This window comes from Myiozetetes cayanensis, unplaced genomic scaffold (genome assembly GCF_022539395.1).
Source record: "Myiozetetes cayanensis isolate MyiCay16 unplaced genomic scaffold, myiCay2020 scf20-37, whole genome shotgun sequence".
Lineage (NCBI taxonomy): Eukaryota > Metazoa > Chordata > Aves > Passeriformes > Tyrannidae > Myiozetetes > Myiozetetes cayanensis.
In genome coordinates this window covers 7,579,993-7,606,100 of record NW_026087412.1, presented here as the reverse complement: position 1 = coordinate 7,606,100, position 26,108 = coordinate 7,579,993, and the positions used below count along the sequence as shown (strand labels likewise).

At 43.6% G+C, this 26,108-nt stretch overlaps 3 protein-coding genes across 3 annotated transcripts; 1 reads left to right on the top strand and 2 right to left on the bottom strand.

The window, feature by feature from the left end:
• Positions 1–278: 278 nt before the first annotated feature.
• Positions 279–3,840, bottom strand: THUMPD1 (THUMP domain containing 1). Its single transcript, XM_050317805.1, has 4 exons — positions 3,576–3,840; positions 3,177–3,357; positions 2,571–2,819; positions 279–1,971 (listed from the first exon to the last, which is right to left on the bottom strand). Exons 1-4 carry the CDS (start codon positions 3,795–3,797, stop codon positions 1,646–1,648), a joined length of 978 nt encoding a protein of 325 aa, XP_050173762.1. The 5' UTR covers positions 3,798–3,840; the 3' UTR covers positions 279–1,645.
• Positions 3,841–6,269: 2,429 nt separating this feature from the next.
• ERI2 (ERI1 exoribonuclease family member 2) lies at positions 6,270–12,095 on the bottom strand. Its single transcript, XM_050317788.1, has 7 exons — positions 11,803–12,095; positions 11,294–11,540; positions 10,990–11,146; positions 10,406–10,506; positions 9,258–9,339; positions 8,480–8,568; positions 6,270–8,279 (listed from the first exon to the last, which is right to left on the bottom strand). The coding sequence occupies exons 1-7, from the start codon at positions 12,093–12,095 to the stop codon at positions 6,951–6,953; spliced, it is 2,298 nt and encodes a 765-aa protein (XP_050173745.1). The 3' UTR covers positions 6,270–6,950.
• Positions 12,096–12,264: 169 nt separating this feature from the next.
• Positions 12,265–26,108, top strand: REXO5 (RNA exonuclease 5). The gene is made up of 19 exons (XM_050317789.1): positions 12,265–12,403; positions 14,044–14,165; positions 14,715–14,841; positions 15,680–15,764; positions 16,433–16,582; positions 16,704–16,792; positions 17,619–17,734; positions 18,542–18,680; positions 19,226–19,320; positions 20,135–20,237; positions 20,833–20,969; positions 21,268–21,376; positions 21,722–21,832; positions 21,956–22,093; positions 22,579–22,671; positions 23,159–23,378; positions 23,902–24,095; positions 24,382–24,491; positions 25,642–26,108. The coding sequence occupies exons 1-19, from the start codon at positions 12,290–12,292 to the stop codon at positions 25,709–25,711; spliced, it is 2,322 nt and encodes a 773-aa protein (XP_050173746.1). The 5' UTR covers positions 12,265–12,289; the 3' UTR covers positions 25,712–26,108.

Genomic DNA, 26,108 nt, shown 5'->3' with positions numbered 1-26,108 from the left:
TATGAAAAATCAGAAGTAAATTGTAAGTTGTGTAGGCACAGAGGTCAGTGAGAGAAAGAAGGAAAGAAAACAAAAAATACCCCACTAAACTACCCCTGAGTCTTTTTCTGTAGAAGATAAATAGGCTGTCATGAATTGGTCACCAACATCAGCCACCAATAAACACTCACAGTTGGCCTTCCTATCTGGTCTCAGATGGTTCTTTCCTTTGTGTGACCTACACATTGCTGGTTTAATCCACACACAAAAAGCTTTAAAATTTAAAGAAAACACCAATGGAGGTAAGAAAGCAGAGTTTTAATAAATGGGTGCTAAGGGAGACAGGACTAGGGAAAAAACCTCATCTTCATTTTCCAAATTCTAAAACAATTTTGAGAGAAGAGGAAAATATAAATTATGAGAGACTTGAACACATCCTTTTCATTAAACCAAAACAAGTAACGAGTGGTGTTCTTCAAGATGAGTCTTTTCCCATTAGCAACATACAGGATTTTATGCTAGAAATGAAATACTAAAGCTAGACAGTTGTACAGGAAGCATATTCAAAACCCTACTGGAAAGCAAGTTATAGCTGCACTGGTTTTCCTTGATTTTTACAAGTTACTGGGATATTCAAACAGCTGCTGTAACAGACATCAGAAAGACTCACTAACATTACTTTCAATCTGAAACAAAACTATTACTGTAAAGCCAAAACCGTACCAAAAATGAAAATTTAATTGCCCTTATGTAGTATAGTAAAATGGAGAACTTCTTTTGTAAGAAGTTTCCAAGCAGTATTTAAATTCAAATTTTTAGACCTAAGAAAATAATAAAAACAAAACTTTATAAAATCCCCCAAGGATTAATTCTTTGGAAAGAGCAGCAAAAGGTTATTTGCAGCAAATTACTCAAAAGGATTCTGTTCAGTGACTACAGCATTTTCTATAAACCAGTAACTGCTGCATACACAGCTAATGTAAACACACGTCGTTTTTGATAAAACCATCTGCAATGCCTGCACTGTACATTCTACTGTTCTAGAACAGTCCATTACTCTAAATCGTCCCATAATATTCAAGTATTTTGATCATAGCAGTTCTTTCCATTCATTTCAAGACAGCATATCCTTGTAGAGCTGTGAATATATATATATATGTATGTATAAAAACCTCCATCATACAAGAAATTATCAGGTTTACCTAATTCTGTTGTTCACACAGAAAAATGTTACTGAGTTCTGCAGTTACACACCCTCTGCAATCAACTGTCTTTTCCAGATCTCTCACTTCTGTCAGTAATTCCTCAGAGAGCTGGTTCTGTGCTGCCTTTTGGTCACTGTAGCCATCAGATATAACAATGGAGAGTCCATCCACGTCAGGATGGCCACATCTACATATACATGCACACACTCCTGCTTTTTGTGCCAGGTAAAGGAAATGCAGAACAAAGGACAGCCAGCTTCACCAGAAAGGTGATGCCCTCTTGAGCACTCTTACATCTGCTGTAGTATCAGTTCCACCTGCAATCAGCTTAAAGATTCTTACACATGTGGATTTTAAAATGAGGACTTCAAAACAAAACCCACTTTCCTCATTAAAACACCCTTTCAGAACTTTTTTTTATATGTTTGGATTATGTTTACTTTTCCCTTCTATCCCATTTTTTACACTGTAAGTGCATCATTCCCCTTGGGCTCAGCTTCTATTTCACCTTGATTCTTGTTCTCTTGTTTTACTTCTTTTGAGCTCTTCTCCTCCTCAGTTTCTGGTTTTACTACCTTTGAGTTCTGTTCTTCTGTCAGACTTGATGGGTTTTGTTGGGTGTCTTCTTTGTTGCTCTTCACCACCTCCTGTAGATTATATTTTCTGAACAGAACATAGTCTCTCACCACACTCAAGCAGCAGACGGTTTTTATTATTTCTACCACAACTGTGTATTCTGGATTATTAAGATCGACTTTGTTTTCTGGATTGAGGCTGCCCACAATTCCTGTAAAAGAAGATGCAGTTTAAAAGATGCTGGGAAAAGTGTTTCAGAGCATAAGCTCACCTTACTGAAAGGACAAAAGTTAAGAGAGAGAAGGCAAGATCCTCCTCAGTTTTAGCTATTTACTCACTTTTGTATTTGCTTAAAATAGCAGTACAGATCAGGACTCTCAGAATACACCACCTGAAGGACTGAAGTAACTGAAAAACTATCCCACCACAATTACCAAGAAACAAAATACTCAAGTAAGGTGAAGATATTTTATGAGTCAAAAATCCAGTGGAAATACTAACACATTATTTCAATATAGCAGCCAGAGAAAACGCCCGAGAACAGTTACTTCAAAGCACATGTCACTGGCACTGCAAATTATATTCAGTGTTCTTTTGCTTGTTGTCTCTTAAGAACATCAACACCAACACGGAATACTGATGTCAAGCTTTTTTTTAAGTCTTAGAGAAGCTTTTATAATTCAACACACAGGCTTTAAGGAACAAACATCTATGCCCATTAAGATCACTTTTAACAGTCCGACCTATGCCGTGCATGCAGCTGTGGGTTGTGTATATACTTGCTCTGTTTTGTGTGAAATCCATACATACCTGCCAATTCCTTAATTACTTCTTCCCTACTCATATGACTGTTATTACGAGCTTTGTAAACAATCTGAAAAGTGCCCTTATTGGGGGCTTTAAACCAAGGCTCAAAAAACGTTTCTGTGTACTTTTTCATATCCTCCATGAAAGCCTTGCAAGTTCCAGAAATGGGCAGCATGCGCAGAATGACTCTTGTTTTCTTCTTTTTGGTGGTATGCATATCCTTCAATATATGGTGCACCAGGTTCTCGGGTTCTACAAGAAAAAGAGTTAGGTATTAGAAACAAATTTAAGGCATTATCTCCCTCCTTCTCCCTGTAAATAATAAGCTGGGGAAACGCACACTTGGCTTCATTGCTGTCAGCCTCAAATCCTTTTTACGTAAAGACTTGATTTACTATACCAAAACTGGATAATCAGAGCTTATTTTGTGAAAGCACATTACACCTTTAGCTTCTCCATTAATGACAAAACTCAGTGGCACAGTCAAAGGGAAAGGGAAACACTGTATTTTTTTTATATACACGTGTTTCTTGGAAGCCAGGCTCTGTGGCCTATCACTAAACGGTGTTCAGAGCAGTCTGCATTACTCAGCATCGGTTTATGTCCCACCTATGCCCTGGGTTCTGATGAAGACCACGTTGTTGGCACCGCTCTCCACCGACTGGAACCGCCGCAGCTTCTGCTCCGTCGAGGCACGGATCTGGCCAACCTCCTTCTTCAGGGCCGCCTCAACGTCGTCCTCATCCTCCTCCCTGTCGCTTCCAGAGAGCCTCTCCTCGTGATCTGAAAACTTCACACAGAGTGTCGGTGAGTGCCGACCCACAGCGCCCACACATCCCCGGGGCCGGGGGGTGCCGGGCACGGGCCGTTCCCGCAGCCAGCACAGGGGGTGGCTGACAGCAACCGGCCCTTGGCGGGTGTGGTGAGCACAGCCGGGCCGCTTCACACACAGAAAAGGCGAGGACAAGAGGCCAGCCCCGGGCGCCCGGCCGGCCCCGCCGCACGCACCTGCTCGGGCCCGTAGAGCAGGTCCCCGTACTCGCCGAGCAGGCTGTAGGCCTCCCCCACGCACTTGCGCTCGTTCATGTTGCAGGTGATGAGGATGCCGCGCATGCCGGCCTCCAGCTGCCGCCCGCCGCCGCCGCCGCCGCGGGGCCGCTTGGCCCGGCCCGCCGCCGCGAAGTGCCCCTTGGGCCGCCGCTTGCGCGCCCCCGGCTCGGCCGCGGCCATCGGGCAGCTCCGCCGGCACCGCCGCGATGGCGCCAGCACCGCGTTCCCCGCACGGCCCGCACAGCGCCCCGCCTGGAGCGGCGGCCGCGGCACCGCCCGCACCGCCCGCGCCTGAGGGGCGGGGCCGCGGTGAGAGCGCTGCTGAGAGCTCCGTCCCTCACGGCCCCCCACGCTTTCTCTTCCCCCGAACTCCAGCGTTAAACTCTGCGCTCATGATTCAGGAACTGAGGGGAGGGGAGGTGTTGCCTAAAATCGGCACTTAAGAGAAACCTCTAAGACTCAATCTTTGAGTTTTAGAAGCCGGGCATTCCGTATGGCGACAGGCAGCGTGGCCACTGCACGCCCTCTGCCATGGGAGCAGAGCAGAGGAGGCAGCGGTGCCGGAGCACCACAGATGTGATTTTGGCTGCAAGCAAGGTCTTATGGCTGCCATCCATAAAACATACCTTTGCTTCACTCAGTGACCAAAATCACGTGATTTTACAGCGGGATAGTTTGTGAGTTTTCCTGTCTTATAAAGTGATGCTTTTTGTTGACCATACGTCAAAATAATATTTTAAACATCAGTATTCTGGAATCTTCTCGGGACTTCGCTATATTTGTTTCATTCCTGGCAACAAATATATTCACAATGGTGATACACTAGAAAAACTGTAAAAACCCTAACTTTGTACCAAGTGACACTGTGGTCAGCCAGTAATTAATTGCTGGATTATCTGTGTAACCTGCATAGGTTGTCCACATTTTCCTTTCCCCAGGCACTGCACAGGGGCAGAGCACAGCACAGTTATGACTTTCACCTGGGGATAACCAATCCATTAGTTAAGGAGTAAGTGCTGCAATTATGCACTCCAAAACAAGAGCATCTTGACATCCCAAGAGTTTCATCATATACTCTGCTCTGGAGCTGACTGCACAAACCTGCAAATGTCCAGTATTAGGCCTAAAAGTGAAGTACACAAGAAATTGTTCTGAGATTTTGGAGCACTTTTGTGTTATTCTTAAAAGAAGTGACAGGAACAGATGAATGAGGATTTCAGTTGTCTCCACTGTGTAATTCAGACTTAAGGAGTGAAGAAGCAGCAAGGCTAAATTTCTTTAACAAAAAGCACCAGCATTATATTTACTTACATCCTCCACACAGAACTCTTCAGCATTTGAAAAAGACTACCATGTTTCATTTTGCATGGAATGCATTTGTCATCATATCCACATTAATTAGATGGCTGCAAATTGCCAGTTAATATTAGGGTACGTTGAAGAACGCTGTCAGTTTTAATACGTACAGAGAACCTACACAAGTAGCCCTATAGTTTCACTTGCTTGCCACTTAACTGCAATTGTGAAGAAATTCTTCAAGAAAAACTGTACAGGTCTCAAGAGCAAAAAACTTTGATGTGCTGAACAAATTGTAAAATTATGTAAATTTTGTTTTGAAGAGGAAATAAATGTAATTGATGTGCTTTGGTGTTGTCAAGTACAGAAACTGCTTTTTAGGACACTTACTGTTCTGTGTGTTTCATAAGCTGGATGCTAAGATTGTTATGTTGTCTCTTACAGTAAAGATGAGACCTCAAAGGTTTCAGTATATTGGTAAAATTTTACTTATTTTCTTCTAAATTCCCTAGAGTTTCCCACAACCATCTTCTGTTCTCCTCCAACTGCCTGTCCAAAGTTTGTGCAACGTATACTGTCCAGGTAAGCAAAAGCAGAATATCTTTGTTGGTGTACCTGATCAAAACAGTAAATCAAATGCTCATCTCACCTCGATTTCATTCCAAATTTAGGATGGCGTAACTCAGATAAGATTAAAAATGTTGGGAAATAAATTAAGTATTAGGAACAAAGTCAGAATAAAGCTTTAGGGATAGCTTACACATTTATTCTGATTTGTGTTGGTTGAACAACGTACAGTTCAACTGCAATGAATAGGACTCAAGAACAAAATCTGTTCTATGTAGAGAGAGCCTCACAGCGCAGGAGCACAGCAGTGAATGAGGCACAGCAGGGAGTTGGCTGCCGGTTATTTGTGTTCTCTTTCCCACTAAGCTCTACCTTCAAAAGCTGCAGCACTGAGTGCTGGGAAACAAATCAACCCAAGGTGATTAGTGGAAGAATGGAAAGTGCAGACTGGGCTGGATATTCATAAAGGCTGTGGACAGACAGAAACAGTCTGTTCTGCTTGACCACTGTAGAAATGTACAGCAGTGAAGTCTATTCAGGGTGCCAACAAAAAGTGATTAAAATGATTATCAGATACAACTTCCAAGGGAAAAGTCAACTGCAGTAAGTCACAGACTTTCTGTAAGTCATAAACCAATTATAACAGCTGAACCTAAACCCTAAGACTGTTAGCAGGAAGATCAGAAGAAATGAACTGTGCCACGAAGAGTAGAGAAAAAAAAATAAAAATACTTCCTGCTTTTTTGTAGGATTTTTTATAAAGCAAGATATTGCAGATTTACACAGTAACATCAAGTAAAAGCCATTGCACTATATCCTTCTTCGTTTAGGTTTGAATACAACCTTACCTGATTCCCACCATTTTGCTGTCCCTGGTGCTACAGTAACAGCACACACTGGTACAAATGAAATGGGAAACTCAGGAAGGCAGGGGCACAGTAGGTGATGGGAGTTAAATAAAGTTATTTATTGAAGTGTCACCAACATCTTTATTGTTACTTAAAGGATAAAAACCCCCAGTAATAGTTTAAGAGAACACTATTGCTTCAAGAATCACTTTCAAGAAGTGCGACAACTTCTAAATAGATTTTTAAAGTTAGTTATAGTCATCCCAGGTATATTTACAAAAAAGTGCAAATAAAATCTGTGTCATTAAAATTGTCTTTAAGGAGTGGGCTAGTAAAGAATTTAAAATATATGATAATGCAGAAATTTAAGATCTGTAGAAACAGCTGCTCATTTTAGCACTTGAGAGTTTTATCTGTTCTCTCACACTTCATTAATGAGTTACTTTATGATCTACTGATATTTTTGTGTGCTTCAGCAATTTCCATTTCTATCTATGTTAACCAGGAACTGTTGTTTTTGTCCCATTCTGAGAACATACATCTGACACCAACTGACTGGTCTGATTACATCAAGCGTGAAACTCAGTGAGTTTAAGATTCAGACAAAAACTTTTATCCATTTTCATGTTCTCATAGAGGGTCTAAGACATAAATAGCTTTTGTTGGAAGAATTCCCTAAATTACTAGAAACAGTTCTAAGAGAAGTCAAAGCATCTGCATTCAGGGTGAGACCATTAGATTTCTCTTTGAGAAGTGCATATTCCCACTTGAAGTATCCACAACCTTTCCTATTACTGTCTTGCTTGCCAACAGGACAACAGAAAAATGCTTTGCCGTGATTTGGGCCAGCATTTGACACACAGAGTTTTTTGGCTCTTCGACCGCAGTTGCACAGGGGGGGAGTTGGTTTCCCACTTCTCACAGCTCTTACACGCGGGTTCAAATTGACTGTGGAGTTCAGAATGGCAGGAGACACTTTGGGCAAATTTGAACTTCTCAAAGGTAAGGAATGATCAAAAGATGAAGTTTTCTCTTCGTATATAGCAAAAGACTGTTTTTTTGCTGGTGGGAATGTTTTTGGACTGGTTGGCTTTCTTTTAGGAACCTCCGAAGGAGCAGAGTCATTTCCAGTTGGTGCTGAAATAGTATTTCCCTTTGCAGATGGTAACTTAAAAGCTGAAAAATTTGAAGTCTGCCTTTGTACTGTTCCTACATTATAGATTGTAGTATCAGGACTTTTGTAAATGACAGGTTTCAGAGTTTCCATGGGTACTACACTTTTCTCCGAACTCTGATTATCTGAACTTGTCACAGCCAATTCTTTTGAAATCGTTTTTTCTTCAAACATGGTTAAACCGTCTGTACTCGCGTCATCCTTGAGCTGAACAGAGTCTGAATTTTGTTCATACTGAGACTCTGGTATTAAAGCAACATCTTCCCAGTCTGTCAGCAGAGACAAGCAGTCAGCACTGGTACTGATCTCCTCACTGGAGACAGTAACTGAGGGGATGGTTGTGGAGACGAGCACCAGTCCTGGTCCCTGCACTGGGGGGCTGTGTCTGGCTGTACCCAGACGCTGCCCATTGCTCAATCCCTGCTGGATGCCTGTTGGTGCAGGACTGGGAGATGGCTGTGCCAGCTCAAGAGGAACAGGAAATCTGGCAGTAGAGGCTGCTGAAGAGCTTTGGGATTGAGCGTGGAATTCAGTCCTTGAGCTGCTGCTGGGTACAGCATGGACATCTGCTGAGGTCCAAGTGGTCTGTTGTTCCCTGGTCTGTACATTAGAATTTATGTTGTTTCCAGCAAAAGAGTGTTTGTTCTCAGCCAGAGAGTTTGTTTCACATGTTCCATCTCTAGATGATGGTTCAGGCCTGCTCTTACTTCCCAGTGGAGTCTTGTCAGTGATGTTTACAGCCAGTGTTCTGGCAATTACATTACTCTGCAGACGTGCCTAGGGAGTCCGTAAACAAAAGCAGATTTTGGAAAGTGAATACCCAGAAGTTTTGGGAATCAATGCACGAAATCAATAAGCATATCGGCCTACGGATGTTCTGTTCAAATTAAAGTCAAGATGCTGGGTTTATTATTTGAATAGCTCTTCTTCCATCTGTATTCCAGGTAACAAAGCAAATAGATGCCATAGTTACTAACCTTATCCAAAGATTTAGTAACCTTCAGCACACATCCATCACAAATCAGCCTCCAAGCCAGACGAGCAGTATTCCGAGAGTCATCCAACCCTTCAAAAGTATGATTATATTAATGCCTTCTTTTTAAACTGCTACTGGGGACAGTTCTTATTAGAGGAAAAATGTGATCCGGGTAAGCCTTACGTAAATGACAAGGAGTCACAGAGCTCTGACACATAGTTATCTAGTTCAAAAAAGGAAAGTGGAAGTAGAAACTTCCAAAGAATTCCCTGTGCTGAAACATCTGAAGGACCAATCCATGGAGTTGAATATTTATTCACAATTTTAAAAATCCTTTCTCTGTTTTATTAATCAAGTCCAAAAAACTAAATTCATATTGTGCTGGAATTTTCTCACATTAACATGCTGTTCAGAGCTATCATGTAAACCAAGTTTTCTTATCCTCCCTCCACCTCTTTTCTTTTGCATCCTAGCAATTCAGAAATTGAGCTCGTGAACATGCACTCAATAGCACTAGGAGAGACTTCAGAAATAAGGTATGAGTCTAGAAATAACAAACTGATCTTTGGAGCATTTTGCCTTTCTTGTTTTGCTGTTCCTTTGGACAGAACATTACATAACCTGGAAACAATCGTTACTATTCAGAGTAATGACTAGCTACTAACTAGCTGCTTTAGCTTACCTACCTAAACTAAATGGTAAATATTTAGCTTTATAAAATAGATATTAATATGCATTATGTACATATATTAAAATGAGGATCATCGTATCTTTCTTACCAGAATGTTCCCGTCCTACAAAAGCTATCCCCAAATCCTGCAAAGCTCCATTTAGCCCTTTAGGCTTCCTGTTATAGAAGGCCTAAGGAAAGAAATGCAGGTGCTGAACATAAAGCATTTCAAAACCTCTTCCTAGTCAAATGAAAACCATTTCAGAAATATCACCTTATGAATAATAAATCTCACTAGTCAATTGTGCAAGCTGGGTGTCTGCACTGAGGATAAGACCGTGACTTACCCTGTAACAAATTAGAATGGAAAGAACCATGAAATCCCTCTCTCAGACTTAAGCAAATCCATTCTGTCTGAGCTCTGGAGTAATTTGTCTGTATTCTATGGCTTACACTGATGAAGGCTTTAACAGACCAACACTGAAGAACACAACTATAAAAAACACCTTGACATAATTAAACTGTTGCATAATATCCAATCAAAGGCACGGGCATTAATATATTTGACAGGGGTATGGGATTTTTTAAATGAGAAGGTGAGTATTGCTACTTACTCCCAGTATCTGATTTGATGACTAGGAAGGGGCAATATTCACACTGTTTATATTTAGAGACCTAGTTCTGCTGCCTTGATGAAGAGCTTAGACTCCAAGGGTCAGGACAGGTAGACTTGTGGGTCACCCTCTGAAAGTTTCCCTGACTACACAGGGAAAGGTACACCTAGGTGCTGTTAGCCCCCAGGTTAGAACTCTGTCCTGGTATAGGCTATGTAATAAAATATACATTCATTTTTCCAGTGGTATCCATACTATTCCCAATGTATTTTCTGCTCTTGACCTGTAAGTACCTCTGTGATGATAACTTTCTACACAGCAATGTAAGGCAGCAATGAGAGCACTCAAAACAAGGGATGTTAGGAAACAAGCAGAGCAAGAGGTGTAAAGAAAGGAAGAGCAGTTCAAAAATTCTCCTGGGATTATCCATCATTTATCAAGCAACAATCTTTTCCTACCATTAAGATTTCTATTAAAATTCACACAGTTCTAGGCCATGCTGTTGGTTACTGAGTGAAAATATAAAAAGAAAACAGGTTACTCTGGTCACTGGAACATAGAGCACTGGCTTGTAAGCTCAGGTATAGTTACCCTTTGAGGTGATAATGTGGATATAAATGTCTCAGTCTATTGATCTTCTCACCCTGTATGTTGCTTTGAGATCAATCCAGGAATTCAAAATGTCAGGTTTTCGCAGCTGCTTCCTTTTACACTCGTACTGCAGACACACACCCAGGTCCCAGTCTGTGCAGGAAAACAACAGTCAATGCACCACTACAGAACTGGCCTAAAATCCACATACTGTGGCCTATGTGTCCCTTTATGTGGCCTAAAATCTACATAAAGGGACATAACATCAACAGGAGAGGAAGCATGGGCTGTGAAGTCTTTGTCCACGGAAAACACTGGGGTTGCTGCAGTGGGACATCAGGAGAAGCGAATCCCTGTTGTTAGTAAATGACTTCAGACAGGTAAAGATCTCAATCACTACATTGTTTAGACAGATTAAGAATGGTGACACAGTTCACTTTGTCAAGCAGAAAAATGTAACAATGTCAGACCCTGGAGACAGAGGTGAAGTGAACACATCAGGATTCCATATTTTCAGCCTTATCCCAATATTGCACATTTTTAATACCTAATACCAGGATTTTGGCAGCCCACGGTCTCACTAGTGCCACCAAATGTTGATACTCAGCAGAAAAAACAAATGAAAATATTATTTACCTGTCCAAGTGACAAAGGTACATGCTTTTGCTTCCAAAGGGAAATTACTCTGAGTATCTGTACTGAATATAATTTTCTTCTCCTTTTGTATCTCTTGAATCCATTTCATAAACTTTGATAAGCAAATGTTGAGAGGGACCCCTTCGTCAACTTGATTCTTCATGAAACAGAACAACATGTATGTCTTAGAATGCAATGAAATTCATCCGAGGTTTATTTCTTTTTAGCCCTTTAAAGGCCTCTTTAAATAAAACTGTAAACAGCAATAATACAAGTCTAAACCAGTGCTAAATCACAATTATACCTGTGTTATGCCAGTTAGTTTTGTACAGAATTCAGAGAGAATAGGATGCTCCTGGGGCTGGACATACGCGTGGAACTCAGATTCAATCTCTCCCGTTGAGGTGTTCAAGAGGACTGCTGGAAATTCAACTGCAACAAACACAGAACGGGAAGAAAAAACAAACAAACAAAGAGAAAGAACCCAAAAGGCAGAGAAGCCAGAAGGGTTAAAGCTGTCCAGAAATATTATTCCATTTATATATAGGTGCCTTCCAACTCACCTGATTCTATTATATAATATGTAAATATTATTTATATATGTATTTTATATAGACAGATAGTTTAGATATTATATTAGTCCATTAAATTGGGGCTGAAACGCCAGGATTTAGAAGGGGCACGATGTACTGAAGACACAACGTTCAAAGCCAGACCGAGGCCCCCGGGCCTCCCGCCCGTTCCCCGGAGCACTCACTGATCTCGGGCCCGCGCCGCTGCCCGTCCCCCCAGCCCGTTCCCCGGAGCACTCACTGATCTCGGGCCCGCGCCGCTGCCCGTCCCCCCAGCACGTGGCCTCGAAGTCCAGCACGACGAGGAAGGCGAAGCGCTGCCCCGCGCCCGCCCGCGCCCCGCTCCGCGCCCGGCCGCTGCTCCGCGCCAGCCCCAGCCGCCTGCGGACACCGACCGCGGTCAAGGGCAGCACACAGCCCCTCCGGCCCCCGCCGCGGCTCCTTCCCTTTCCCGTTCCCCTTCCCGTTCCCCTTCCCCTTCCCCGCGCTGCCCCCGGAGCCCCGGCCGCACCTGGCCAGGCGCTTGGTGGCCATGGCGGCCCTCACTGCCCCGCCGCCAATTCAAACGTGCCGCGGGCCCGCCCCCATCGCGCGCTCGGCGCTCGGCTGCTCCGGCCGGAGCGCGGCGCTGGCTCAGGCGCGGCCCGGCGGGGTCCCGGTGCCCCCTCGGGCCGGAGCTGGGCAGCGCGGCGGTGAGGGCAGCGGGACGCCGGGCTCCGGCACAGGCCATGGCCCAGGGGCTCTGCCTCAACGGGCGCAAGCGGCCCGCGGGGGCCGAGGGGGAGCGGGCGGCGCGGAAGAGGCAGAAGGCGGATGGCGGCGGCCCCGGCCCGGGCCCCGAGGTGAGAGCGGCGGGAGGAGCGCGGTGCGGGCCGCGTGTCCCTTACAGCCCCTTCCCGGCGTTTTTCTGGGGCACACGGTGGGGCGCCGGGAGCAGCGAGTTCGTGTTTCACCAGCAGTGCACCAGGAGGGTCGGCCACAGGCGGTGCCTGCGGGTAACTCCATGGAATGTCCTGAGTTGGAAGGGATGCACAGGGATCATCGAGTCCAACTCCTGGCCCTGCACAGGACACCCCAGCGATCACACCACGTGCCTGAGAGCATTGTCCAAATGCTTCCTGACCTATGTCGGGTTTGATGCTGTGACTAGTGCCATGGGGAGGCTGTTAATGGCTTGGATTCTGCTCCAAGGAATGTGGAAACGAACTCATTTGGAGCGTTCAGCGTTACATTTAAGGAATTTTGTCTAAAAAGTAGATACCTCCTCCAATATAATCTCCTAAACAAAGCAGATGTTGGGAGGAGCATTGTGTCTGCTCAGCACAAGCCCCTCTGAAGGGTGCAGAGCAGCCTCAGGGAACACCTCGCCCAGGGTGCACTGACTTTGTGCAGGACGGGAGTCGCTGTGGTTGGCAATACCCTCTACCTGGTGAATCAAAACTTTTGGTCTTTGTCTGGTTTTGGTTTCTTTTTGCAAAGCTCTGATTAGGCCATGTTGAAAACAACAGCGTCATTACTTACTGGTCTAACTTAGCATGAGAGATGAGGCACCAGCCCGTGCTGTTATTGCCAGATGATTCTCTTGACCACTGGAACCTCAAAGGCTGTCACCTCTCTTTAACTTCCTTACCCAGTGACAAATGTCTTTAAGAGCACACCTGCTCAGTCCCACATGGACAGGCTCTGGCCAAATTACTGAGCACAAGGCTTGTTAGTGTGCAGGGGGAAACACAACTTCTGGTTGTGTTCATCTGTTTGTTTATCCTTTAGGCTTCGATATTCTGTAGTGTTCTGAGGCCTTTTCCACTCTGTACGCAGTGATGTCTTTTTGTCACATATGAAAGGAGTATTTTTAAAATTTTTACAGGAGGAATTCTTTGGAACAGGCCATCTGGTCAGTGGAGGTCTCCAAAACCCTGCATTTCCATAGCCTTTAGAAGACTTTGTGCATTCAGGCTTAAAGAACTGTGTTGGAACTGTGTGGCACAGTCCCCATCTCATCAGCTCGGTGTTTTCTTTCTTCAGTTTCCTTAGCTTTTACTGAAACGTTTTTTCCTGCAGGGGTCAGCAAACCCCTCTGCCAGAGCAGATCACACACTGCAAATGGAGTAAATGAGTTTCAGAAAATCTCAGATGAAGTGGCTACTTGTACCAATGTTCAAAGCTCTACAGCAGCAAGTGGGTGAAAGGGTTGAGAGAGTAGAACATTGTGTTTGCAGATGAATTAAGTCTCCTTACTGCATACATCTGCTTACGTTAATCTTTATTAAAGAAATCTTTGAAGTTACAGTACCTGGATTACTGAAATGCTGACAGTGAATTTAATATTAAAGTGTGATCTGAAAGGAAATTTTTGCCCATAACGAGTGGAAGAGTTATTTTAAATGTAGTTGATTGTATAAATAGTTTCCATTTACTTTATTTTCCGTGAACTGGTGTGATTCCATAAAGCCTCTCTTTCCTGGCATTTCCCTTTCCACAGGAAAAGTCGTGTCGCCTGTCAGCAGCTTTGCTTGGGGAGGACTGTGAAATCAGCCGTGAGCAGCTGTATGAGTTGTTGAAGTATGCAGCTTTGGGGAAATGCCACAATGCAGCACAGCCCAGGTACAAAACATCCACAGTCAGGAGTCAGCCCTGTCCTGTGCTCTCCTGTGTTGTGCAAACATTCCTCAGTATTGGCCACGCTGGGTTTGAAACGCTCACAGCACGGTTGTCATTATGGCAGCCTGGGTTGTGCAGATACAGTTGTCGTTAGACTTGGCCAGAGACCACAATTCCTCTTCTGACAAAAATCCCACCATTTGGGATTTTTTTGATGCATTAATTCACTAGACTGCATCACTACAGTTGAAGTTAGTTATGTGTATTCACATTCTGATGCATATAAATGAGGTATAAATGTCTTGAAATGGTATGCAGCAGAAGTTTGCTGTAACTCGTTCTTTCTCTGTCTCCCATATTCTCTTGCTTCCAGGGATATGTGTCTTCTGGAGATAAGCTACAAAGCCTCTTCTCATTGAAGTCATTTGGCACTTTGCCATTCACTGACTTAAAAGCTGGGCTGGTTCCAAGTTTGTTTTTAAGAGGACTTGATAAATGTTTTGCTTTGATTTTTATGTGTTTTTTTTAATTACTGCTATTTTCTAACTGCAGCTGGTGCCGTATTTATCACCAAAGCCACCTGGCTGGGGTTGTGGTTGTTGTTCTACACGAAATGAGCCAAGTCCATTTCTACAGATTCTATTTACAGTTCAAACACCTCAGGAAAGTGTTCCGGCATGTAAGTCCCCAAACTGCACTGCTGTCTTCTAAACTTCCAGTTCTGACACCACATCCCAGGGATTACTGGCTGCAGTGGAATTACTGCCTTTCCCCAGGATGTGGCCATCTTTGACTCTCACAGCAAGCAAATGAGAGGATCTGTTTGCTGCAGTTGTCAGCTCGGAACAAAGAGCCAGGGCTTTGATATTAGAAACAGGATTTCAAGACTTAGGTCTTTGAAGCCTTACCAGGTGAAAAGCATATTGATGTTTCAGTCCTCTGACTGTTACATATCCTCACCTTCAGGGTGCCAATGAGATTAAAAATATCTTGGAATAATTCCAATAACCTGGAACTTATTCTGAGTGAGGAGACTCCCAGTAGAGTTATGCACTGTTGGAAAATTTCGCTTTTATTTGCACCTTTATGTTAAGTTTCTCCCATTTCCCCAAAAAAGATTATTCTGACTTACAAGCAACATTTCTGAAGGAAGAAAGAAGCACTTTGATTCAGGCTTCTAGAGAGTTCTTGCTGAACTGCAGCAAATGAGAATCACAACTTAACTGGAATGACTGGAACTGGCTTTAGTTTCTATCAAAGAAAGTCTTGAGATTTGCCTTCTTGATCATATCAGGCAAGGCAAATCTGTCCCTTAGCACAAAGAATCCTGTACCATATGTCATTAAAACAGGTTTGGTTTGTGTTGTTCTTTTCACTTGAGAAAACATCAAATGTATTTCCACTATTTCTTTATCCATCCTCCCCTAAATTTGGCTGGTTTGGGGATCAAGAAAAAAAACTTTATTTGCTTGTTATTTCTACCTCTGTTTCAAAATCTCTAATGTTTCTTTTTTCAGAGATTCACATTAGCACCATCTGCTGACTTCCTCGCCAGCCTGTACGGGGAAGGAACAGACCTGAAACCTCAAAACACAGCACAAGGTACCTTGTTTGGGTTTGCGTCGTCTCTCTCAAGACAGTGACTCACTTTGAGCAGTAATCTATGACTTTGCATCCTCTGCAATCCCAGCAGGCTGCCGTGGTAAACTTGTTTACAAAGGAACACATGCAATGGCTTAAACCTTGAGACTGCTTACCCTGACTAGTTCAGTGACACTTGTTGGGCTGATTGTTACAAGTAAACACAAAAAGAGAGGAAGTCTTTAACATACTTAAATCCAAATTCTGATGCTTCATTGTCCATTTTGTGATTATTTTATTCTAAGATGTACCTAATAAAAGATACAGAGATATAAATTAGATTTGAACTAAGAAGCCTGAATGTCAAGTATATGTATTATATACAGTATACATAAGGTATACTCATATATATATAATGTATATAGCATGTGTATATTTACACACAATAACTGAGATATAAATTTGAGATATGTATATATATATAAGCTGGAGAGATGGGGAAAAATAAATTGGAGACAGATAGAGAAACTATGTGTCAATCTTTCTATCTACCCATCTCTCTCCAGTCCATTGTTCCAGGTGGTGTTTTCATTTGAAATGGTGCAGCCTGTAAGTGTTTATATAATGCAGAAGCTGACTGCAGGTCGGGAGTGCTCTCTGAGTTTGACAAGTGCTTCTGTATTTTACAGGCTTGACTTCCACCAGCAGTGAATGTGTTACTAAGAGCTCAGACTGGCAATGTGATCCCATCATTCGGAGATACGGAGACACAAGACAAGGCCTTACCAGCTATACTCTGACTTTAGAAGAGCAGAAAAAAAATTGTTATCCCATAAAAGGTCAGTTTTTGGTTTTGGGTTTTATAATTTTAACAGTTATATGTTCTATCATGTAAGATATATGATGAGTTTTAGAAGAAAGCGGATTTTTTCTTTTATCATGGGTGTGTTTTCCCTCTAGGCTCCCCTGGATGCAAGGACTATATCTCTACAGAGTGTGATCAGCAGAGGACAGACAGCAGCCCTCTCTTTGGTCTGGATTGTGAAATGGTAAAAATCAATGTGTGTGGCCTTACAAAATAGAGTCAGGCACCAAACTCTTACCAGCTATTCCCAAGTGAGCCAAGCCCCCTGTGTATTTGCTAAACCAATTTGGATATATTAATATTTACTGCCAGTCCCTTCATTGATGGTACCAGCACTAATGCAGCCGTGGGAAGGGCACAGGAAGTGGTTCTGGCAACAAGACAGAGATATTATGCTGAGCAGAGAGCTCAGGTCTGCCTTGGCTCTCAGAGCAGCAGATGGATCTGCCAGGCCTATCAGCAATGCTGCAGTAACCCCAGAGACTGCTGTGGAATTCCTTCTCAGCTCTCCCCAGGGTTTGGGAAAGCAAAGATACTTCCCTGTCACACATCTTCCATTTAGCCATCACAGTGCCTCTGGCAGCATGCTGTGGTGAAGATTCCTCCTTTAGTGCAGTTTGGCCCTTGTGGAGATGTCTATTTGGCATCAGCACTGAGTAACTAATGTTACAGCCTGGGCTCTTCTTTTACATTGTACAACTTCTCTGGTGCTGATGCTGTCAGTGACAGCTGTGCAGTGCAGAGCACAGACTGATTCTGTGAAATCAGCACTTCTTTAGAATGGTTTTCTCTGTGCTGTGCTTGCCTGTGTGTTTGCTGTGCTTATGGTGCACATTTACCAGCTAAAATGAAGCGTGTTACAGTGTAAAACAACCAGCTATGAGTGGTAGATCTCCAAGTCAGGTAACTCCTTAGCAGCGATGCCGCTGCAGCCAAAGCAGGTGTGAGCTAAGATTTTTGAGTGGCAGCATCGTGCTGATCCAACAACTGCCTCTGCTTCTTCCTGACAGTGCCAGACGGCGAAAGGGAACGAAGTGACCCGCGTGTCTTTGGTGGACGCGCGGGGTCGGTGCCTCCTGGACGAGCTGGTCAAGCCTGAGCGCGCAGTGATGAACTACCGCACCAGGTCACTGCACACACGGTGCTTACCTCTGCCTCTCAGAGCTGCAGCCCTTTCACATTCAGCCTGTTGGTTACACAGGCCCTGTCAGGAGGCTTTGGTTTGCCTGCTGTGTTTCCCTCAGTGTTAATTCAGGTCTTGCTCTGGGACTGAAATAAGCAGCACTGTGTGCACACTCCGCTGCACAGTGCCCATGTGGCTGCTAGGCAGAAACACTGCCATTCTGAAGCACTCTGGGGAAAGTTCTGTTACAAATTAGTCATACACAGTGCAAGTTACTCTTTACTGCTGGCTATAAAATAAGATGGGAGGGTGAGAGTACAGGATTGCAGTCTGCATCTCTCTGCTCCATAGCTAAATTTGCTCATATGTAAAAAAAATAATAGAGCAGCTCATCAGCTTGTACACATTTCTAGGGCTAGGCTCAGGATTATAACAAAAGCAGGCAAAACTCAAGCCTTGTCTTCTCCAAAACTTTACCTGGCTTTATCCAGGAGGTGACATGCCAAACCCCTCAGATTACTTGGAAGCATCTCCTTCCACCATCAGTCTTGCAGTATTTCCTTTCCCGTGCTATCTGATGCTATCATCTGCATCACTTCGAAGACATAAACTTTGGAAAGAGATGTGGTGGTGCCCACAGCAGTTTAATACACCTGCTCTGTATCCTCTGACATTGGAACAGAAAACAGTAAATGGCGTTCTGTGATTAGTTACACCAAGTTGATATTTTACATTACCTGCTTGTAATATTCTCCAGCAGACACTGTTGCTAATGTGTTGCTTTTACCTCATCCAACTTTTCTTTTAAAGATTCTCAGGAGTCACAAAAAAAATGCTTCTTCCGGTGAAAACAAGACTGTCAGACATCCAAACCAAGCTAAAAAAAATGCTTCCCCATGATGCAGTATTGGTGGGTCATTCTCTCAATGCTGATCTTCAGGCTTTGGAAGTGAGTATGTTTTTAAAAGTATTTTTTCCAATCCTGTGTTACTCCTTTCAGACATGAAAATTCTTAGTAATTCCTCTTTTTATTATTGTTAATTGCTTTTAATTATGAATAGCCCTATGCCTAAGGATTTAAAGGACCATCTTTACAGCTATAAAATTTGCAGGGTCTCTTCAGAACCCAAAAGGAAGGGAGGAATCTGTCCAGACACAGTTTTGGTTGCAGCTGAAGCTTTACCTGTTTCACCCAGATGCTTCTGAGAGCTCTGTCATGAGAACAACTGGAGAACTGTGTGTAATTTAACCAACCTAAAATACTTGAATCATAAGTAATCTTTTTAACCCAATTTAGATCTTCCCATTAGAGTTTTAGAGAGCAGGGTTGGACTTGTTTCATTATTCCTGTTGTTCTTTTTTTGTGGATCAGGTGTCTGTCAGTGAGACACTGGCAACTGAAATGAAAAGGCAGGGCACAGGAAGCTATGAAGTTACTGCCCAATTCTGTCTGACTGCTGTTCTTAAATTAAAGTGATGTTTTTTCTCCTCCAGATGATCCACCCCAGTGTTATTGATACTTCACTGCTTTTTGCCAGAACTGAAGGTCGAAGATTTAAGCTAAAATTTCTAGCCAAAGCTGTTTTAGGGTAAGATTATTACTGTATTGTCGTGGGAAATGTTAGAAACTGTCATGGTGGGTCATAGGGTCTTGTTCTGCCACTAGTCACATGAGAATTATTTTTTTTTTACTAAAATTAAAAAAAAAAGAAGCAAGCTGTGCAAGTAAGACATGGTAAAGAAGAATTTACTGGGTGATTGAAACATCAGTCAGCATAATAAATGGGCTTGGCTTCGAGCAAGCAGGAATGCTGTGACCCAACCAGATTGGAGTCCCAGCAAAACTGGCCCTTCTGCACATCTGTGGCAGTACAGGTGTATTGAGCAGCAGAGACATTCTGGCTCACACAAGTGAGATCTGCTGCAGCTGGCAAGAAATAAAGGCCAGTACATGAAAGCACAATTTAGTGACTTAAATCATATTCCTCAGTGTGCCACCTACCACTGCACAGCATGTCTTAGTGACACAGCCCTCACCATGCTCATAGTGAGTGTTAATACCCTGCAGCACCAACTTCACTGAGCTGGAGGTTGCCTCCTCTCTGTGTGCAAATTGTGAGTTGGGTCATTGGTCAAGAAAGAAGTAAAATTAAAAATAGTTATGTATAACAGTACCAAGTATTAGCACTGCTTCTGTCGAACTGTTTTGCTCAACATTGCAAAAACGTTTCTTGCAGTAACTTTTGGGAATATTTCACAAGAATGCTGATGAACAGAACTGAAATCCTTTTTGGAGAAGGGAAAGCTCTTTTGCCTGAAAAGGACCCAGTTTAGAAAAGACAGGATGTTGGTCAGTGTGGAAAAACAGATAACCTGCCTGTACACCTAATTTTGATGCCCTAGGAAGGAGATTCAGTCTGAACAGAGGCTTGGGCATGATCCTACAGAAGATGCTAGAGCTGCATTGGAATTAGCTCAATTCTTCATTGAGCAAGGACCAGCAAAGGTAATTGTAATATGTAATTAAGATTTCTGTCCTTAAACACAGAACATACATGTTGTGCTTATGAAGGAAAAAAGAACCAATGCTGGCCATCCTCTCACTGATTTAAAAGAGAAAATGAAGCTGTGATAGAGGCCTCAATTTTGACAACTTGCTACTTTCAGCATATATCCAGGTATCTGAAGAACCTGAGCACTACCAGTGTGTCAGTACTCACTGACATCAGTCAGCATTGCTGCTGATCTTGGATGAAGGAGGACTGAGACACTGCCAGCCTACAGGAATGCCTGTAATTTTTCCAGATGAAAGAAGAGAGACACCTTGTGTGTTGTGGTAGTGATTCAGCTGGTCTTATGAGTCCCTGGCTTGTGTTGTTGATTTCTGAGAGAAATTTTTTGGAGATGATTGCTGGTTGATGCTGTGAGTGCTGCATGCTCGAAAATGACAACAGAAAATAATAAGGCAAGGAATTAATGCCCATGTTTCTTCACTGCCAGAATGTGCCTGTGTGACTCACAGGGAGAGCACAGGCTTTTTTGGTTAGCTGCAATTAGCTGATGAGATGAAAGCCAACTACTAATCTTCTTCCTTCCCCAAGGTAGCAGAACTAAACTTGGAGATGCTTCTGACAGCTGAAAAACTGGCTGAGGTCTCACAGAACAAAGCTGCGCTGCAGTCACAAGGATGTGGGGTCCAGAAACAGCTGAATGAGCCTCCACATTTATCTAAACCATGGTAAAAAGATTCTCAAGTACACGTTTTTTCTTCAGTTGAATCCTCAGTAAGACCAAAAAAATGCCTTATGTTTATTAGAAGACACAAATAATTGTAGCATCGCTCTGAAAATCTTTGAGCAGTTGCATCTTAAATTTCACAGCACATTTGCCAGGCTCCTTTTGATGTTGCGGACAAGAATATTCTCTCAGATTTCTGTAATGAACTGTATCGTTTTTCTCTGACAAGCGTTTCTTGAAAGCTTTTCATTCCCCATGTTGATAAGCAGTGTGACTCACAGCTTGCTCCTCTCTGCCAGCTTTTTAGACTGCCTGCAGGTGACTGGCCAAAAACCCCTCCTTTTGGGCAGACAGGGACTAGACTCTTCCGGCCTGTGTCAGAGTAACCTGAGCACTTCAAACAAACAGGTGAATGGACTTGGAGTGGGTTGGTCTAAGCAAGCATCAGAGTAGTTCAAAGTTGTTCTTGTTCTGGGGGTGGGTAGATGAGTCCTATTTTAAAAAGCTGACTGACAGTGCTGTTGACAATAGTGTTAATACCAGGTTAGCTAAATGCATTTGAACATTTCGGAAATGAGCTTTGATCCTCTGCATCCTCTCATGACTCACTAAAGAAGAATTTCTGCCTGAGGGCTTTCTTGGACAATAATGAAAATTAAAGTTGGGAATTAAGTTCAATAGCTTTGTTTCTGATTCTCTGCAGTACCATTGTCTTGCACCTCTTGAAGCCTTGTATACTCTTTCTGCCTCCAGATTCTTCAGAGAGCCTTGGAAGATGTTCCCCTGTCCACGTTCAGTATCATTCAGTTCAGTTTGGGTCCAGAGTACATTGCCTCTCACCTTCATGCTGCACTTCATGAAAAGGTACTATTTTTTTTTGAGAACAGTCTTTAGCTGAGCTTGTAAAGAGATGTGATTTATCTGGAGCCACTGAGTAGTTAGTTCCTTTGCTTTGTGAAGTTCCTTCTCTAATCTGTGTTCCAACAGGTGAGAAGCAAGCTGACTGACATGCTGACAATTTACGCAGGTCCTTTTGAAGAAAGCTTTTGCCTGAAGTCTGTGAAGAAAGAATTTGGGAGGTGTGGACCAATCCAGTCTCTTAGAGTGGTAACTGAAACATTCCAGGTGAGGAGCACTTAAAGGTTGCTGACAGGTCAGGAAGACCTGAATAATCTCTTGGAAAGATATAGATTAGAACCACAGAAATATCAGTTATTCTGTTTGGAGGTTTTTTCTGGTTGTTTAGTCATCAGCTACAACAACTCAGGGTACCTAAAACTGCTCCACACAAAGACAAGATCAAACACAGCTCATGTGCTGCTCAGAGGACTGAGCACTGAGGAAGCCAAGATGCTTTTTGTCTCTCTCAAGAGAACTGATAGGTTAAGGCCTTTAATGCCCAGAGGAGGAAAGTTTATTACTAATTGATGAGCTAATTGAAGGGTTTTTTTAATGGCTGGAGTATATGGAATGTTGTGTATATTACTCCCAAACCCTTTTATATTCTATTTTTAAAAGAAAACACAACTTCATTGAGGCCTGACTTTTAAAAAGGGAAGGCTAATGTGTCTCATCGCTAAGCCTGAAGTATCTTATTGTTCTGTTTCAAGCCCTATGTCTGTGTCCAGTACGAAGTGCTGGAAGCTGCCCAACTTGCTGTGGAAAGCCTGAATGGAGCTGAGGTAGCAGGATCCTGCATTAAGGTAAACAAGGCAAATAGCAAAAGCACAAGTTATGTTCAGCCTCCAGTCTGTCTCTTTAACATCTGCTCACAGCAGTGTCTGGGCAAATGCTGGCTGCTTCTGCTCTTACAGTTCTGCTGTCCCTGGACAATTTAGGCCCATCAGCAGAAACCCAAGTGGTTTTATCCCCTTTTTTTCCTTTCTGCCTGTCAGCAGAAGGGGGTTAGAAAACATTCTGACTTCCACCTGGAGCTTTAAAAGGAAGAGCCAAGTAACAGGGCTATACAGAGCCTGGCATTTTAGTTCTGTAGTGTTTCTGCATTACAGATATGATCTCTCTTCCTTTTTCATGACTAATTAAGTTAGCCTTCATTAGTCATGTTTTTTTCAAGGGAGGGAAAATAGCCTGGCAACTTCTGGTAATGGGAGAAAAAATACTTTAAAATAGAAACTCAGAACAGAGCTGTGTGGGCTGACGTGCTGTTTGTTCCTGCTGCATCCACCCCAGGTGCAGAGACCTGTCACTGCAGCAATGCTGGACTGCGACGTTCTGATTAAGGAGTTAGAACTGGATGTAGAAAATGAAGGTGTGATTTATGTGGCGGGTCTAAAGAAGTCTTTAACAGAGACAGACTTGCAAGAAGAATTCAGCCACTTGAAAGACTTGGAAACACTGTTCCTGCCAAAGGATCTCCAGAGTGGAAAGCACAGGAACTGCTGTTTCCTCAGTAAGTAGCTTCACACAGACCCTTCTTATTTCCTTCAAATAAGCTTATTCAGCAGCCCTTGGGACTTAGCACAGACACAGCAAGAGCTACTGAAACTCAGGTATGCTCAGAGGGACGGTACTTAAAATACTCCAGTGAAAGCACATATTGTTTGGAAGAGCACTTTACAGCTAAATATTTAAGAGGAAAAAAACACTTGCTTAAAAAAAAATAACCCTTAGAAAAATTCCAAAGTTAGGTAATGGGCTCCAGTACTTCAGAGTGAGGGCTGGCCACTGTGCAGCTTCACACAGCCCAGTAATCACCTCTGAAAGGTGAGGACAGCTGGATGAGGGCTGCTGCAGCCAACTGGCATTTCCATTGTCTGATGTTGATCTGTAGCAAAATGAGGATCTGCTTGCTGCAGTGATTTCAGTTTCTCATCTCCCTCCTGCTCCAGACCTTTAGCCCTGCCTTGCAGGAGCCAAGGAGGAGGGACAGCAACAGCAGTGTCAAACCATGTTCCCTTCTCACTGCATTTCAGAATTCCAGAAATCACAGAGTGCCCTGGATGCCCTCGAAGCCATAAATGGATGGACCATGAAGGGTAGCGAGCTAAGAAGTAGGAATGCTCTTGCCTCGGGTCACCTCTGGAGATGGATGTGGCAGATGAATCACAGCAATGGGAAACAAGGAAAACACATCTTCTATGAGACAATGGAGCTGCTGTCTGACTCTGTGAGTGTGAGGCCACGCTGATGGTTGTTGCAGCTGTTGAGGAGGGACTGCCCTGGGAACCTGGAGTGGTAACTTTGAGCTGACTTAGGTGCAGAGCTGCTGGTGACAGAAGGGTCTCCCTGTGCTGGAGCAAAGGGGCTGCCAAGGATCAGTTCTCAGAGGGCAGTGTGGAGAGGCAATATCACACGAGAGAACATGATGTTTTCAGGGTCCAGCCTCCCCAAGTGCACTTTTAAGTACAATTGCTGATGAATCGGGGTTTTAATGCTTATATTCTCTTATGCAGGAGCAGGACCTAAGGAAAAAGGTGAAGAAGTTAGACCACCATATCAAAAAGCTTTATAGAAGTCTGCAGAATAACACCCTGTGTGTTGTTCTCTTTCCTGGACTGAACAGGTAACTTGCCACTTATTTTGCACATAACTAAGGAAAATACAGAGCTGAATATTTCTATCCCTTAATCTGTTAAAAACTAAAACTCTGCACAAGGGAGTGAAAGCCTGAGAAAAGGTCTGAAGAAGCTGTTGTACTTACTCAGTCTGACTTTCCTGTCCAGCCAATAAAACCTCAGCCCCAAGTTCTGCCCATAAGCCAGGCCTGAGCCACAACAAGCACAAAACTTGTGCACACCACTCATGTAGCTGATTGTACAAGTCCTATCAGTTCACCCTCCTTCTCCTGATAGATGATTCATCCCCACTGACAATGAGGTAAGCTTTTTGTGGCCATGAATCAAGCAGAGTTTCCACAGGAGGCAGGTTTTTTGGGTGGTTTGGTTTTTAAAACCACCAAACTACTGCCACAAAGTGCTGACTGCGGGTGTGAGGCTCAGATTCAAATGCTGCCTCAGATTGAATTGGCCCAGGGGGGCCTGACCTGACCCCAGAAGGTTTAAAACACCTTAAACACCCAATGGTGTTTAAGGGCCTTGGATCAGCTGCTGCTTCCTTCAGCTACAATTTCAGCAGTTCTTACATGTCTGAGCAAGCATTTGCCTCTTCTCCACAGCCTGTATCACCTCAGGTACTTTGCACACTCACCTGTCACCCCAGGGGAAGGTTTGAGGCTGTGATTTACAGCCCACCCTGTGTCTTTTGCAGCAGTCATTGGGCTCAGCAGGTCCAAATTGACTCCTCAAGGGCCATCTCCAACTACTCTCACTCAGCACAAGCTTGCACCACCAAGGGGTATAATCCCACCAGCAGAACAGGTGGATTCAATAATCTGCACCCACAGGGAGCCTGTGAAAGCCCACAGAGTCAGTGCTCTCAGGCTGCTCAGTGGGCTGGACGGGAGCTCCAGCTCAGGCTCCGAAGAGGTTTCTTGCCAAGCGAGGTTCCTGTATTGCCATTTCCCTGAGGACCAACAGTCCAGAGGAGGTTTCTTGATTAAAATGAATGCCAAATAATTGCTGGGTGGAAAAAAAGTTACGTTTTTTTCAATGTGCTGACCCTGAGGGTTGCAGGCCTTGCTCCCAGACCAGCAGACATTCTGTGCACCAAGGCTGCCCTGAGCAGAACTAACACACCTCTTGTTTGTGTTGCAGCACGCATGGATCACAACCCGGCCTTGGTCTGATGGGAATAAAAAATGACAGAGGGAGGAGTGCTTGTTAAACTGCCAAGTTTTTAAGCAAAGTCTTTTGTTAGGATATTTAATTACTTTAAATATTGATGTCTTTGTAAAGATCTCTTAGCACAAGAACAATAGGCTTTCATTCTGTATCTTCTACGAAGTCTAAAAATAAAAGCCATTCAAAACATCTTAAAACACAAAAACTTTTCCATTAGACCATCTTGCTGTGGGTTGAGCCAGGCAAGTGCTTGGGCAGAGCTGGGGCAAACCAGGGGCTGCGCTGCTTAGGATCTAATCGGGATTGACCTGTAGGATGTCGTTCCTTGCTGGAGACCAAGGGACCAGCTGGGGCATCTTCACTGGAACCCAGGCCATAAACCAGCCAGCCAGGTTAGTGTAGAACCTGCAGCAGCTGCTCAGCAGTTAACAGCTGCCCTC